Source organism: Aedes albopictus, chromosome 3, assembly GCF_035046485.1.
Source record: "Aedes albopictus strain Foshan chromosome 3, AalbF5, whole genome shotgun sequence".
Classification (NCBI taxonomy): Eukaryota; Metazoa; Arthropoda; class Insecta; order Diptera; family Culicidae; genus Aedes; species Aedes albopictus.
In genome coordinates, this window is record NC_085138.1 from 105,725,626 (window position 1) to 105,743,182 (window position 17,557).

The window sequence follows — 17,557 nt, forward strand, 5'->3', positions numbered from 1 at the left end:
CGTCATATCTTCACCTTAAGATCTTACGCTTCCTGTTTGGAAAAAAACCTAACATCCCCACTGGAACAGATCCTACTTCTCAGCTTTGTGTTTTTTAGCACTTTACACAATAGTTGCATTTGTATATCTGTGGCAGGCTCGAAGATTATCTATGCTCAAGAAAGTTAAGGAAATTCACATTACGAATGGGTCTTAGTAGGAACAGAGCAGACATAAACGTGCACTGTCTAAGTTCCTTACAGGTTTAGGCTTTCGCACATTTCAGACAATTGCCATAAAATTTAAAATCCACAGTAGCTCCAAACGTACTAATTCGTTAATCGATTCACGTCTGACACGACTTGCACTAATAATTATGCAATAAAATGCATATGTGCTTGCCGGTACCAATTCCGTGGCAATCAACGAAACGATGAAAAATGAGCAAAAGGATGGTAATTAAGAATATGATTTTTCTTTCATTGCCCCCTCTCTTCCGGCTTCCCACGTGATCCCTATATAAAATACGTTGTTTATTTTTTTTCGCCCCGGTATATTCCGACCCGTCGTTGTCGTAATGCGCTGTTGTATACTAATTAAAAATACAGCATTAACTCAGAACGACATGCTCAAGAACGGGAACTGCTGCTTGCGAGACCATACAGGCAAAACCGACTGCAAGGGGCAAAGCGTGCATGCATGTACCTTTCCACGCGAAATGCAACTCCCAACGTCTCCTCTTGAATGGTTCTGCAGCCTAAAGTTATGAGTTTTGCGCTCCTGTGCGTGTTGGTTTGCCTTCTTTTGGCGAGGCGCTCTGATGCACGCACGGTGTATGTATGTAAATAACGTCTTGCCTCCGGCCTCCGACCGATCAACCGGTTTCCCGTTCCCGCAATAAACATCAGAAAGAACTACTCTTCTGGAATATGGCACTTAATACCTTCATCGACAGTCATGAAGAGCCATTCAGCAGCAGCGCCCTATGCAGAGGTGGGTCCCATGTGTTCGAGTCCGTTCTTGTGTGAACCTCTCTCGTATAAACAAAGAATAAACGGCGGTGGCTCTTTCTTCCCTGTTTCTAGAATGCAAAATTAACACGCAGGGTGACGCCGGCTTTTTTTTAAAGAACCCAAGAGAAGAGTATTTGATGCTGCTTTATTCTGGAATGGAGGTTCTCAATAATATTGCGAAGGCTAAGTTTTTGTGCTATTTTTGGATACCGATTAGAAATAAAGTAGCTGGCTTTGATTAAATCGAGTTGGTTTAAAAGGTATAGATATCTGGAGAAGTAGAGAATTTGCAATATGAAGGATTTTTCTCAAATATTGTCGAATATTTTTTTTTCAACCTCAAATCTTTTACGGGTACCTATTTCTTTAGTTTCACGCACTCATGAATACTGAGTACCCCTAAGGATACATATGGTCAGGGTGAAAAATTCTCATCCTGAACGACTTTCGTGGGCCCCTGGGTCTGCCTCTGCTGCGGATTCCTATCCTGCGCTTGTTGACTGATTTTGTTTCAGTCCTTTTGAAGTGTGTAACTGACCCACTTCCTTTTACATTATTGGATTTCTGCTGATATCGGTTTCTGATGGCAATGTCGATTAAGTTCAGTAGCAGTCGAGGTCCTGTTGTGAGGCCACTAGGCCACAATTGAAAACCACAGACAGCGGTTTATGAAAATCATTATAAAATAATAAATATATTTTTTTCATATTAAGTATGTATACGAATAACATCAGTTAATCATACGTTTTATTTCCTCTCTTTCTCAGCACGCTGCCGACGACTCGGAAAACGGTGAGGACGACGAAGAAGACGACGACGACGAAGATGACGATGATGATGAAGAAGATGACGATGACGACGAAGAAGATGATGATGATCATAACGGTGACGTAATTGATGACGATCACACGAGCAAAGAGGATAAACCAGAAACGGCAATGATTGACAAGCGACCAACCGTTAAAAGTAACGATGTCGAGAGTCCTCTAAATGGTGCGGCAGAAAACATCACCACGAACAGCAACGAAAAATCATCGTCATCACCAACACCACCGGCATCATCATCGCCAACCGGAAATAGCTTCGAAATGAAACCATCCTCGCTATCTGCCATCGGCTCGACGCTGGGCAAAGCGTCAACCGCCGTGAAAGAGTCATCTCATCAGTCTTCACCCAACAGCAGCACTACAGCCATGACAAGTTCCTCGGTAACCAGTGATAAGGCCACACCTGAACCCAACACCTCCGAAACTCCAGCAGCAGCAGCAGCATCGGAACAACCTCCGAAACCGAAGAAGAAATCCGTTACGTTCCACACCACGCTGGAGACCACCGACGAAAACATCGTCAAAAAAGTGTACAATCCTAGCACCGTACCTCTAACGCCGATCATCAAGAAGGAATGCCTCGCCAGGCCCATCAGGCTAAAGAAGAGCTTCAACCGGAAGATGAAGAAACGGTTGCAGCGGCTAGCAATGCAGGCCGCAGCGGCTTCTTCCAAATCCGAGTGCATTCTACGGCCGTCGCTGCTTTCGGGAGTGGTACAGAAATCAACGGAACAAACGACCAGCAGTTTTTCGGCCGGTTCCGCCGGAAGTTTGGCCGCTTCGGGTGAAGCGTTGGCGGCGTCAGCAGCTGCCACTGCGGCAACAACACCCGCCCCGCCATCATCAACTGCCTCGCAGGAAACGGGGAGTAACAGCAACAGTGGGGGAGAATCTTCAGAGGCTCGTAATCTCGAAAGTGGGGGTACCCAGTTCGGTGACAAACGGTTTATCTTGCCGAAGCGAAGTGCTCATTCTAGTCGTGTGATCAAACCCAACAAGCGGTTCCTGGATGAATTCGAGTTGGAAATTAAGAAGAAGAACAAGGCAGCAGCTGCGGCTGCCGCCGCCAGTGGGTCGTCCTCGACCGGCGATAGCAACAGTGGTGGGGGGAAGAGTTCTGGGAATGATAGTTCCAGTGATAAGGTGTCGAAAAGTGATGCAAAGGTGGGGAATACCGAAGACAGTGCGAAGGTGGGTGGGGAAGAAGAGCACGGTGATAAAAATGAAGAGGGTAAGAAGAAACGGGAACAGGTTAAGAAGGATGTGGAAGAACTGCAGCGGAGGATATCCAAGTCGGATGCAAAAGGTAAGATTTTGTTGGAAATTTTATAAAAATACATTGCCTGAAACTACTTTATTGAGCATTCATTAACTAGTCAATCTAGATATTTTAAAATATCGGCTGAATAGTTCGCAGGATAAATTATATGATTACTCATTTTATTCAAATGCCGTGTACGTGCCAAACTGTACAGTGCGAAACATTTTGCCCAATCCTTAAAAGTCAGTATTTTCAAAACATTCATACAATTTTATTTTATTTTTATTTTATTGATGCACAAGGAGGTCATAGGGCCAAGTCTCCAATGCAAGTCCGAGAACTCGCATTGTCCATAATACACCTTAGAATTTGGGAGTAGGCATAGCAACCTCTTTAGCTCTGCGGCTTTTAAGTTTTGCGTGGCCTTAAGGATTGGGAAAGGTGGGAAATCGATGTGGTGTATTGAGCTGTAAGAGAATGTGTTGTTAGTTAAATGGTCAACGTAATTTACCTTTGGGTCGCTTGTTTGGAGTAAGCGTTTTGAACATACTGGTTTTGCTGAGTTGCTCTTTCCTATTTTCGTTCGATCGTAATGTTTTTGTGGTAGGTAGTTATTTTGGTTATGTTCTTGAAATGCTGCTTCTTCCTCATCGCCATCTCCATTGAAATACGATAAGCCTATGTCATTTGCTGTTTGCGGTTTCCAGCAAATCGTCTTCGTAGTCCAACTTCACCATCTTCTGCTACAATTGCTTCGTCGCTTTCTTAAATTCGGATCCGTCATTACCAATGTCCTTCCAATTTCAACGAACATTCGTCCATATCCACCGCTGGATTTCCACGTGAAATAAGGTCTTTCAACTTTTTTCCCGGGATTTTGTAGATTAGTGCTTTATGCATGCTTCCTTTCCTGACACTTCCCGAGCAGGAGAAAATTGCTTCAGAATACCAAATTGAGGTATTCCATTCCGAATAATTGAATACTGATATGAGGTATTAATGAGCCCTGCATAAGAGGTAAAATACCTACACTCTAAAGAATTTTCACGTCCGATTTACGTGAAATATCACGTAGCTCATTCTTATTCTCAAAATCTCAGAAGTTACGTGAAGTTAGTAACTTTCACTCGATAACCACGTCGTATACACCACCCTGTTTGGTGCAATCCACCTTATTTTCACGTAAATCGTTCCAATGCGTTTGTGTTAGTGTACTTTCGACTTAGAAGTTTCCGCGAAAGGAAAGTTACGTGATATTCAGGTGTGAAAAAAAATGCAATATGGCGTCGAGAAGTAAGTTGGTGCAAGAAATGTTTGCGGAATTAGAGCTTCCGAGCAAGTTGCTCCAAGTATTGAAAAGTAATTTCATTGTTTAAGGCAATTGATAGTGAATAGTTATAAGCAGATGTGACTTTTTCTATTCTAAGCAGTTTAAGAAGCTGGACCGTCTTCTGACGATAACGGAGGACCAGTTCAGCGAGGGCTTGGAACAACTGGACGACTAAGATTTTGCGTCAAAATCCTTAGATTTGGAATTATCCAATCTTGGAGGACCCGAAAGGTATGTATACAAACCATGATTGTCCCAGATGTTTTCTAATACATTTGTGTTTCCTTTTTCCTCAGAAAGCAACAGTACGTACACTGCATTTCATCGACCAAGCGGATATCCCGAAGCTACTTTGTTGCACACAAAAACCAGCAGTCCGTCAAAGGAACAGTTACCGCTGAACTTACCAGTTTCCCTGACGAAGGCCTTTCCGATACGAGGTGAAGGTGCAATAGTGATTCAGCATCCAACAACGCTTGCATCGGCAGCATAGAATTTGAAGGCGTATTTTCTAGTTTGAATTACAAACGCAGATGGAGCCAACGGTTCGAATCGCCCACCAGCGCGCACAAGTTAACTGTGTAACAGTGATCGAACACCCTTCTGAGTCGACATCGGTAACAACGGACGCATGTTCCGGACAGCGTACGATATCGACTTGACCCGGTTGCGTCGGAAACAGGAACATCTCCAAAATCAGGAAACGGCGCAGCAGAAATCGATAATTTATTTATTACTTAATTATTTACTCTAAAATAAAATGCTGATAAAGATTTTTCTTTAATTGATACATATTAAATATGTAAAAAAAATTGTACCTGCTTGTAGCGCATTTGAGGAGGCAAGAATTTTCAAATCCCTATAAGCAATGGCATATATACCGATAGGGTAAAATCTATGCTTTCTTAATTGCATTTTGTAAGGATTTAGAATCTCTTGCCTCCTCGAATACGCTGCAGGCTGTTGCGGCTGCTTTAGTTTTTATTCCAAAATCATGTATAAATTACGTGAAATTCATGTAGAACTAATCATGTTTTCACGTAAAAGTTACCTGAAATTCCAGTGGCACTCACCCACATTTCACGTAAACGATACGTAAAATGCATGTCAAATTTACCTGACTCATCACGTCGATTATCGAAACACAAATTTTCCAGCTACCTGAAATTCCGGTGAAGGCTACGTGAAAAATATGGTGGATGAAAACTACCTATCTTTTCACGTAAATCGGACGTGAAAATTCTTCAGAGTGTAAAATAATAACTAAAATATGTCCTGCGAATACCTTGTTGATAATGAAACAAGGTATTGCAATACCAAAAAAATAATATCTTTGGTACAGATCACCAATACCAAAGTTAGTTCTTAGTTTGTTATTCAATAATCATTCAATAACTCATTCAAGTATTCGCGAAAAAAGTTTTCGATACCTGAACTTGTTATTAATCAGTTTTGTTATAATTTCATTTCTACCCCTATAAAAATTCTTCCAATTTGAATAATTAACAAACGATTTGAACATTAAAATCATAACATTTTATTCATTCATTAGTTAAAAACGTCCACTGCTGCTCTTGCTTAAAAAAAAACAAATTAATCCATTTGACATTATTCAGAATCTACGATGTAGATGTATTCAAATTATTATTAGCAAGAATAAAAGAGATCAGCCGCTAATGGACTTCATTAACGGATTATTAGCCAGCACGCGGTTGATGTGCTGTGTGGCTTTCTTCGCCAATTCATTTGCAAGGCCGTATTCATCCCCCAGAATCTCTCGTCGTTGCAACAAGCAGTCTGCAAATAATAATAAGTATTTGTATTACATGTACCGTAAAACGGGGCGAATAGAAACACCTTCCAGCATACTTAGGCAAGTATTTCTGGAACCGTGCGTAACAAAGTCAGTTGCAAGGGTCTCAACTTTGGGTCCCACCTCCCTCTTGTATTGCTCTAATTGGGATTCAAAACCAACTTTTATTTCGTTGACTTATTTGAAAAAATGTTGCTTGTTTCTATTCGCCCCGCAATGGGGCGAATAGAAACAGCTTTTATCAATTGTCGATATATTTTTCAATTTCAAGACAGAAATAACTTTAAATTCAAATGAAACTCTAAGACTAGATTATAATAATTCACCAAGTGCAGAAAAAATTATCGAATGTCGAAAAATACTTAAGTCTGTGAATACATACCAAATCGATAAAACGCAATTTCAATGGCGAAAGTTTTTTTGCCCATAAATCGATACTTTGCTTTTAACATTTTTCATGAAATAATTAACGGAATTATCATCCCAAAAAAGGTTTGTTGAAACACTAGTAGCATCCAACTAGCTAATGAAATTAAGTTTTGATGAATTTTAAAACATAATTGTCATATTTTTTACAATAAGTTATTTGTTTCTATTCGCCCCATTGTTTCTATTCACCCCGTTTTACGGTAGTTATAAAGATAATCGAATTATACCTTTGATGAATTTAACTTTACTGGGATCCAGTTTGGCTGATGTATCGTTTGCATTTGCTGTAGGTGTAGTCGCTGAGACGGATGAGGGTCCAACCGTGGGTTCCGTTGCTGTGTTGCCATCCTGTTTCTTTTTGCCACCCGGATTGTTCGATACGCGACCTGATGTTGTGCCTCGACCGACTCCTTTTGGCCACAAATACATCATCAACTCTTTGATAAAAAGGTAGTCACTATCCTTCGCAACCTGTGAAGCCTTCAACAACCATTCTGGAGTCGGATATCCTGTCTTGTCTACAGTGTCCACTGTGAAGAAGGTTTTCTTGTTGTTATCCTGCACCAGCTTACACTGCAGCTTCCAGTTTTGATCGGTCAACTTCTTGTTGGTGTCCATCAATCGGGTGTTTTCGGCGGTCAGATAAGAATTCCGTTTTTCCAGCGTTGCGATCCTGGTCTCGCACTGTTCGTGCATGTTTCGGAGGGTTTTAGAAATTCCTTCGTGTGTTTCGCTGACGTTTTGAGGTACGCTATTCAGCGCTCCGACGACTCCGACCGTTTCCGTCTCCTGCAGTGTATCGTCATCCACATGCATCTGCTTGACATCCAGCGGATCGAACTCGTCATCGCTACTTTCATCTTCATCCTGTTCTGCTGTAGGCCCTTCCTGCTCCGGAATGGGTGATTTCATGGCAGATGTTTCAAAGCTCAAGTCCATTGGCTGTAAGAAATGACAAATCGTTTTAGTTGATAAAATAATGGGTTGGGAGGCGGCACAATTTCGGCAACAGCTTTCATTCGAGCATTTGATTTTTAATAATAGAATAAGTAATAATTTGCAGAGTAAATATATTGCGCATTTCCCACCCCACTGGACCCCTTTCGCAGTTAGTATAAGTGCGGGATCGTGAATAAAACTGCGATTTTGCATCGAATCGTGTCTTCTGCGCACTTATGCATTACAAAGTGCTGAATAATTGCGCAGAAGACACCGAAACGATTCGATGCAAAATCGCAGTTTTATTCACGATCCCGCACTTATACTAACTGCGAAAGGGGTCCAGTTGGGTGGGAACTGCGCAATAAAAAAAAACAATTAAAACGCACCTGCCATTTGATAAGCATTTGCTCCAGCTCCTCAGGTCGTTGTTTTTTATTCGCTGGACCTGGTTGGGGCTCTGCTGCTTGCTGGAAGAAAAACGAAATTGAGGTTAGGAATGGGAAAACATAGTTTAACAAAAAAACGCCGAAAAAAGCTTACTTTTTCCAGGAAATCCATGTTTGCAGCATTCGCTGCTTTTTGTTCACGCTTGCGCTGAGCGGTTTTTCGTGTTTTCACCATGATTTTCGTTTAAATTTACCAGATTTGTATTTAAAGACGCGACTTTTTGCACCGCCGAGTGATGGAAGGAAACGTTTGTTGTTAGCTTTCAAAATGCTGGAGCAATCTGTGAAAAGGGCGACATATGAACGGTCCTGTATCCAAAATAAAAATGTTTGATGTTTAATCGATTGAGCTAATTTTTAGTAAATACAGCACTGCTCAAACGTTAATTGGTTGATTGTGCATTATAGTATATTTTATGAGCCGATTTTATTTATTCATTTTAAAAATGCTACTTACACACTTAAATTCAGAAATTGATCTCGGTAAACGGTTTACCGAGAATCCAACAGCTGATATCTCGGTAAAATATTTACTGATTCTCGGTTATTTTACCGAGATTTTGGCAAACCATTACCGAGTCTCGGTGAACTTTGCCGAGATCTCGGTAAAAAGTTGGATTACCGAGATCTCGGCAAAGTTTTGACGACATCTCGGTAAATCTTTTACCGAGATTCAGTAAAAAATATTACCGGATTCTCGGCTGTTGGATTCTCGGCAATCCGTTTGCTGAGGTCGGCGATTTAATTTAAGTGTGTATACAAGAATGAGGTTCAATCAAAAAAACTGATCTAAACTAGGACTACATAAAACATTCAATCAGCGCACATCAGAAAATAAAATTCAGATTATTATACTGCTTATATTGATGTGAGTTCAGCAAGTTATTTAAATTTTTGTGCAGTCCCAGTTTGATCAGATTTTAGTAAATTTTGTTACCGTGTATATCCATAGTATAGTTATGTATGCGTTCATCTATAAGAATAATATTTTGAAATTATCTAACAATATAAAAAATAGCAATATTGCCATGCAACATTTTGCTGAACCAAATATTTAAATCTTCAAAACATTAGACACGTCTAAAAAAAAATTATTTTGCATTTCCCGCATTCGCCCTTTTCGCGAGCTACTCTTGAAAGTTGTTCGACATCCATGTAAGGCGAAACAAAAATATGGTGTCTCCTCAAAGAAAATTTGTTGCAGCATCTGCGGTTGACCCCAATCGCTTTGACAGAGTTGAAAAAGATTGTAACTGCTCTTCGCACTTATAGATAACCTCGTAAGGAACTGTCATCATGTGCGAGCTAAAATGTTTCTCTTCCGCGTTCTCTCACGCAAAACCAAAAACAATATCATCAGCTCCGTCATCCGCAATTGTTTACGTTGTGTGCTGAACTCGTCACCGTGAAAATAATTCTCGAAAACTGTAGGAACTCCGTTTCGTCGATAAATTTTAGTTAATTTGTGGATCCTAGTGTTAAAGTAAAGTATGTCACCACGGCGGCGACGAAATTATTATCTTTCGCCTTACTACGATGGCAGAAAATACGAGAAAAAGGTAGATTCACGTCAATTAGATTGCGAGTATTTCCATTTGTTTATTTTGTTTAACCGTAGGTGAAAATCAAGCATCGTCATCCCTTTGGCGATATAACCAATAGACAGGAAAATCATACTACCGCCCGTGATGACAACTCAAGATGTGCTATCCAAGTACCGGAATGCGCCAACTTCCCGAGGCCACGACAAGAACATCCCGGTGGAAGTGTGGGTCATGTTATTGCCGTGAAACCTTCTCTCTGCAAACTCTGTGTGACGTTCATACTGAGGATTCCTCCAGCTGTTCTCGAGAGAGTGACCATGACCAGCGAGAACTACCTTCAATTCAGCATGATGTGGATGAACATAACGATTCTAGTTGGGAAACGTTTTTCAGGATAATGTTCGCCTATAATGTACTGACAAATTGCCCGTGTAGCGCTTTAGAATTCTTATGAATGTTTAACCGCTGGTATTCTGTATGATAATACTCTATGTAGTAATAAGTTTTAGTGAAGCTTTGTCATTTTTCGAATACATTTTCAAGACTTCATATTCCAAAATGTACGAGTGGATAAGATTTTCATTTTTTACTTGACGGCCTCGTTTTGTGTTCAAAGGAAATTGTTGGCTTTCTTGGCTGAATTCTGGCAGATATTTTCTACAGTGAGTGCCATTTGAATTGTCATTTCTTTTTGACGATCTGCGGTGTCTGATTCCAGGTTATGAGCGGCAAAAATTTGAGCGGATTTCATAAACACATTAAAAAGTCATGGACATTACAATGATAATAGGCAAATAAATCGATTATATACGGACAATTGTTTGATACTCTGTATTTGTAAAAAAAAAATAACTAGCTTTATAATATTTTTACAGATCTTCTGTGGGACAAATACGACGGAGAAGTTCGAAGTTCACTCAAATGTACTGACTGTTGAGGCACTGTACATGATACTGAACTATTACATTCGTCACAATCTGACTCAGGAAGCGTTAGAAGATTTATTACGTATGATGAACACGATATCTGGTACTAAATTTGTCCCGGAGTCATTTCAAACTTTCACTGCCATGTTTGATATGACATCATCTTGTCCACAGCGGGTTTTTTTCTGCACTGAATGTCAGTACGACTATGGTACTAATCACCCCGAACCAGCATCGACGTGCCCTATCTGTGAATCATCTCGAAACGATTTTTTCCTTGTTATTCCTCTTGAACACCAATTAAGGGAAATGTTTAAGAAATACCATCGTGAAATTGAACAGTATGCTCTGGCAGTTGAACGAGATAAAATAGCTGATATAAACCGTGGAAAAAATGCTCAAAATGTGTTGTCCAACGATTCAGGAAAGCATATCACAATAAGTATCAATACAGATGGAGCTGCTGCATTTAAATCCACGACAAGGAAACCTCTATATCCTATTTTCTGTACGCTTAATGATCTGCCCCCGGTAATCCCTTTTCAAAAAAGCAACCTAATAGTGGCAGGCCTGTGGTTGTCAAAGGGAGAGCCGAATCCCAATTTACTCTTCAAATATTTGTGCCTTGAACTACGAAAATTGGAAGAAGGGATGCTTATTGGAACAGAATTGTACAAAGTTCATTTGCTTCAAATTTGTTTGGATTCAGTGGCTCGATGCAAAGTTCAATGTAATAAGCAGTTTAATGGAGAGTACGGTTGCACTTTGTGCCTACATCCAGGGGAAACCAGAAGTAGCGGAAATGCTCGATGTTACCCTGCTAGGACTTTCGATATGCGTAACAACGTATCTACCCGTAAGATGATGGATGAGGTCAAGATCAAGGGACGTGAGTTATGTGGCATAACAGGAAAGTCTGTTTTTACATATTTGGAGACATTCGATATTATGCTTTTGGTCGAAATACAAAGTGACCGAACGTGCGAAAATTGATTTTTAACCTACTTAGAAATGTCGCAACTCAATTTGGATTAGTGCGTATTGTTGCTCTTAATTAGCTAAATGATGCGCAACAGAAAAAATAGATTCAAATTTACTTCGCAGCTGCAACTTCGCATGTGCTTCTAGCGACGACTTTGATTTGGTGGTGCGACGATAATATCATCGCTGGATATCCTGTTGACTATATGCACGCAGTGGACTTGGGAGTTTTTAAGCAGATAATCACATTACTCACCGGATCGGAGAACCATAAACAAGAATACTACATTGGACGACAAACACAAGCAATAAATGGACGAATTGGAAGTATTCGCCCTCCCAGTAGTTTTCCAAGAAGCTTAAGGTTATTGGATGAACAAAAACAGTATAAAGCTAATGAATAGGAGGCTTTTCTACTGTACTACATTTACCCCTGTCTATACGGAATATTGAAAGAACCGTTCTTGGACCATATTATGGAACTATCATCGACTATCTTTCTGCTGCTAGACCCTACCCTTACATCCACAACAATAGACCACTGTGAGCAACGTATTGCAGAGTTTGTAAAGCAGTTTGAGGCGTATTATGGAAGCGATAATATGACATACAACATCCATTTGTTGACACATCTGGCATTCACTGCTCGCAACACAGGAGCAATATACAACAGTTCCCTGTACCCGTATGAATCAGGTAATTACCATAATAAGTTTGACAAAGTATCACAATATATTTTTTTCGTTCTTTTAGGGAATGGAATGCTACTAAAATTCAGAAGCGGGAACAATAAACCAATAATACAAATTGAGCGTAAATATCAACTAAATCGGATGATTCACATGACACATGCGCCAAAAACTTCCATCATTAGTCCATGGATCCGATCTCTCTGGACCAAACAACATCCTAACACTGAATATACTGGGCGACTTCTATTTTTATCAATGGTAACCTCACATACGAAGAAGGGATAGATGAAAAAGATTTCAGTACTCACGATAAGATCTACTTCAATGGGATCAACCTTTGTACCAAGTCTTCTTGCCAAAACTATCAATATGATGATTCGTGGATTTGTAAAAGTGGATCGTTTTATAATATTTGTAATATTTTGAGCGATAAACAAAACACTCCGTACATTGTGGGGCAGGTACTCACAGTTGAACAGGTTTATGAGAACTTATACAAATACACTGAAAGTAATAGCTTAAAAATTGTAAAAATGGATACAACTATCCAGCAATGCATAAATATGGTAATTAATTGTGAAGATGAAGTAATTAAGTTTGTGGCAAAATGTAAAGTAATGACGCAGGCTGATTAAAAGTGATAAATTGATATTTACTACAGTTCGAAATGCGCATATAGGGCTAAGCTAAACTGCATGAATAAAGAAACATATGGTATTGTATCGAGGAGCTCATTTATTGTTTTACAATACAAATTATTGGAACACCTTGATAATACTAAACTAAGTTATCATAACTCCCTGAGGTATGGACTACTTATTAAATAAAAAAGCATAATAATGGAATAATACCAAATTTTGGTCTGATACCAGAAAATGGTATGCTTAAGTTATTGATCAGTTATTCTATCCTGCTCGGGTTCGGAGCACGTCTTAGACATGGCTGAGTACAAACAATGCTCATCTCCAGCGATATTTTTTTACCAGCATCGCACCACCGTCGCACAGTGGCCGGAAGCCGGACAAAACCTCAAAAATCGACTTCAATATTTTATTTTTCTAATTTTTTTCTTCCATCATAGATACTTCAACTAAGAAAACCCGAAATTTTCAAGTCATTTGGTCGAAAATTGAGTCTTGTGGATTTTTTCAAAGTTGAAATTTTATGTGCTACAATATTAGTATTTATTGTCTTTATTTTATGAGCTTCCTTCATGAGTTCGTTATAAAAGTTAGGAAGACTTGAATAATGTGACAAATTTTTTTGTGTTTTTGGGTATCAATAACCATTACATTTCGAGGATTGTTTGAAATTCAATCACAAAATTATTATGTTTTTACAATATGCAAACATATTGACTTTTATGAAATTTTGGAGAAAAACTTCGTATTAAAGAGATCCAGTACTTGTTTAGGAAACATCAGAAAACGACACCGTATCCCGGATCTGACGTGCAATTTTGTCTAGTTTTTGGCTATATAGGTCACTGTTTGCGCATTTTTACGCTAAGAGCGCTATCAGGTCACAATGGAGCCGCATGGTTGTAGAGGAAGTGATATTGTTTATAAAGTTTATATTTTATCTTAACATAGTTCAAATTATACTAACAATAAGAGACTTTCACCAAGTCAGATGGTCATAAGAGGGGGGGTGGTGTCTGATAATGTAGTGGCCACAGCTTTAACATTATTATTATTATTATTATTATTTAATATTTTTTTATGTTTTGACAGAAAAACACAAGAAGGTGGGTGCTCCAGTTAAAAACAGTAAGCTGGAGAGGGAATGGAGTGATGACTAAGTATGAATAAGCCTTTATTTTCTTAGACACTACCCACATGTTGCTTCACCAGATATTTACAACTAACTCTTTAAACCTTCAAAATAAAAGAAAGACAAAAACAACCGTAAAAATAACTACAAACCATTGCTCATTGATTTTCTTAAACTGGTCGTTTCTTCGATTCATCCTTGCCGTTAGTATTGGTCAACAACCTTGGAACACGAAAAAAAATTTCCATAATAAATTCATTAGAAAATGTTATACATTTTCGCCATTTCGTTTTTCTTATGAAGCTCATTTGTGTGCGTTATGAGCAGCATAACATACGATTAATAAAAAGTATAAGTTTAACTTATAACTGTAATTCGCTGTTTATAATGATTTGTATTTGAATTTTCCGATAGAATGTATGTATGAAACCTAATAAATTAAATAATAATAATTGCCGTATATTTTACTTGTTTTTTTTTTCAAACATTTTCAAAAATAAAGTTCTGTTTACAATTTGTGCATAATTATTGTACTTTATTTATTCAAATCAACAAAAAAAAAACAGATATGTTTGTTGATACATTGATCAACTCAAAACCTCGTTGAAAACAGACACAAATACATAAACGCGTATTTTCGCGCACATTAATGCCTGCCAGCATCGCATTTCCGGCACCGTTTTTCCTCAGCCGGGACATCGGGACATCGAGAAGCAGCGGATTCAGCCATAATCTCTCCAGCAGTGAACAAGCGGGAGATAAATAATGCCTCCAAGAAGCCAGAGTCTCGGCAGACTTTTCCAGTCGGAACGTCGAGGCCAAGGCGGAGGCGCAGCTGAGCCAGCCGGAATCTCCGCTCCGGCAGCAAACAAGCGGGTTGCAGTGCCCAAAGTTATCTAGAGTGCTGAGGAGCAGCGGCGTCAGCCGTGATCTCCGTTCCGGCCGCGAAGAATCGGGTGGCATCGCCCCAAGCACCGCTCTCTGTTAGCCGGAAGGTGCAGCGAAGGAATCTGTCGGAACTCTGGCTGGTGACGTTGGTTACGACGACTTGAACCTAAAATGATGAAAAGAAATGCTGAATAAGCTACAAATAAATATAGTTATAATACCTACCGTGATCGCAAGCTCTGTTTGCCAATTGCTTTTTATTTCGTTGGCACCGAAACAGAACGTGGCACGATGGCTTTTATTGGAAAAAGGCGTCGTTCTGTTCGAGAGGGAAATCATTCAAAACAGAACCTTATACTTTTCTAGCCATAACACAAAACTTATACATGGTATAAGGAAATGTTATAGCTACTATCAGGTTCTTGTAATAAAAGCAATAAAGGCGAATCTAATAAAAAATATTGATCAATATTCATAAAAAATAACATTAAATTATTTTTCGTGAAGCAATCTCTTCACGAACTTCTATCGAAGTTTCAATATATAGTGACACAAATTCATCGACATCTACGTGTTTCTTTTCTACACGCACATCGCTACAGTTCAAAGCAACAAACATCTATGAAATATAAAAGAAATTCACTAAACGGCGTTAAACGCTACGTTAAATATTTTTCTGCGTAATTGTCGCGATCACCAAGACAATCTTTGAATATTTTAATCGCAATTTTATGAAACGAACATTTTACGCTCTTTAGTAAAACCCCTTATATTGGTTTATAAACTTGAAGTTTTATTGTATGTTATTCATACAGTTTCGTTAAACACATTTCTACTGAACGACACATAGAGTGATAAAGATTTTGAAAATATTTGCTGCAACTTTACTGTTCATAAATATGATTACCGACCTCTGATGATCGTTTATTAAAAACTCTCTTCAATATTGCGAATATGAATTGCCAATTCTATCTATAAAGAAGGGTTGTTTCGGTTGCTTCGACAAGTGATAGCAGGAATCGATGTACCTTACAACCCAAACTCGGAAGAGCATATATGAAGTTGTTGAAACGAGATTGATAAAAAACAGTTCGGCCAATGACCATTTTGTATGGACAAATAAAAAATTTTGTATGGACTAATGACCACGCGGGGGGGGGGGGGTTCGAAAAGTCCCAAAAAAATGACCACGTGGTTTATGGACAGCCCCTAGGGTCCCATTACATATGACAAATGTACAATACGCTTCTTTGATTAATATGGAGCTGTCCAAACAGCTGGTATAATTCACATTTTGCAGTTCTCACGTGCAGTGTTATTTGAGCGGGTTTATGTCAGTATTGCTGGGGGAATACTTCAGGCATTACACCGTGTCCAATAGTTCTCATACAAAATCAAATTGAAATAATTTTAGGTAGTTCATACTGAGATGTTGATAGTTGGTCTGATTTCGAAACTTGAATCGAATAAGTTTTTCGTAGTGTTCATATCAAAAAGTTTTAGCTAATTAGTTGTCATTCTCTGGCATCCTCGTATTCATTCTGGCTTCACTAGACGTTGTGAGATATTGTAGAGGAGGCGGATATATCGCCAGTTATAGCGACTTTCTCTCATTCATCAGCCAGGTGTTCACCTACGCTCGCTTGTCCCGTCTGCAGCAGCGTTTGACTTTAATTTTTCTAGAGCTTAATTCGGTTGACGGGACTGTAGTGTTCCCAATAATCGAAAATACGCCACGGCCAACGCTGCTAGCTGCTTGCAAAATTGTCTACGTGCTGTTCGTCCAAAAGTAGTACACAGAATGACGCTCAAAGCCTCTCGCGTCCTTTACGGAAGCAGGGGATCGACCGACGCTTCGACAAGCCTTTGCGTTTCTTGGCTAACGCAACATTTTGCGTTATGAATCTGCCGTGTTGCCAAATATTCATATTGTGTGAATATTTTTTAAGGCCCATATAGCCGAGGCGGTAAACGCACGGGTATTCAGCATGACCATGCTGAGGGTGACGGGTTCGATTCCCGGTCGGTCCAGGATCTTTTCGTAAAGGAAATTTCCTTGACTTCCTTGGGCATAGAGTATCTTCGTGCCTGCCACACGATATACACATGCAAAATGGTCATTGGCAGAGGAAGCTCTCAGTTAATAACTGTGGAAGTGCTCATAGAACACTAAGCTGAGAAGCAGGCTTTGTCCCAATGAGGACGTTACGCCAAGAAGAAGAAGAAGAAGAATAATGTTGTGTCTGCTCTTCTTGTTTGTATTTTAATGCAATCAATTCCGCTGCTCCTTTTATACACTGCCATGTTCCAGAACACTCGCCGCTCGAGTTCCAAGTTCGTCAACGAAAGATTTCTTACCTAACAGCCTTCTTCTAGACGGCGTGTGTCAAATCGTCGTTCGAATCTTTCCGATGCAATGCGTAGCCGGATTTCATCGATAAGAAGGCGATGATCAGACGCGATGTCAGCGCGCCAAGATGACTCCGTCTCCATTTTTAGCTGGTGAAGATGTTTTCAATACGTCCATCACGAGAGACCCACGTGACTTTATGCGCTAATCGATGGGGAGCAAGCCGCTACTGCCACTAAACTCTGCAAACAAAACAGCGTTTTCGCTCATTTCCCCAAGACCATGACCCGTGTCCTGAATCTTGCAATAATGATTTGTGCTTTTAGTGTCCGATACAGTATCGGGTGAACAAAATAAAATTCT

General features: G+C 39.6%; 2 protein-coding genes and 1 long non-coding RNA gene across 5 annotated transcripts in view; 2 read left to right on the forward strand and 1 right to left on the reverse strand.

Annotated features, from left to right (window-relative positions):
• The window catches only part of LOC109416761 (histone-lysine N-methyltransferase trithorax), a 188,792-nt gene that overhangs the window by 146,546 nt on the left and 24,689 nt on the right, over positions 1-17,557 (forward strand). For all 3 annotated transcript variants that reach the window (XR_009998825.1, XM_062857033.1, XM_062857034.1), the window contains one exon: positions 1,760-3,125. Coding sequence is in view for 2 of the 3 variants with exons in the window: in XM_062857033.1 (XP_062713017.1) it covers positions 1,760-3,125 (1,366 nt within the window). In the remaining variant the exon portion in view is untranslated. The remainder of the gene's footprint in view (positions 1-1,759; positions 3,126-17,557) is intronic.
• On the forward strand, positions 4,291-5,183 carry LOC115261500 (uncharacterized). The gene is made up of 3 exons (XR_009998826.1): positions 4,291-4,439; positions 4,511-4,641; positions 4,707-5,183. It is a non-coding gene; the product is annotated as an uncharacterized LOC115261500 (long non-coding RNA).
• LOC109410623 (uncharacterized) lies at positions 5,378-8,514 on the reverse strand. Its single transcript, XM_062857037.1, has 4 exons — positions 8,135-8,514; positions 7,981-8,061; positions 6,880-7,594; positions 5,378-6,207 (listed from the first exon to the last, which is right to left on the reverse strand). The coding sequence occupies exons 1-4, from the start codon at positions 8,213-8,215 to the stop codon at positions 6,077-6,079; spliced, it is 1,008 nt and encodes a 335-aa protein (XP_062713021.1). The 5' UTR covers positions 8,216-8,514; the 3' UTR covers positions 5,378-6,076.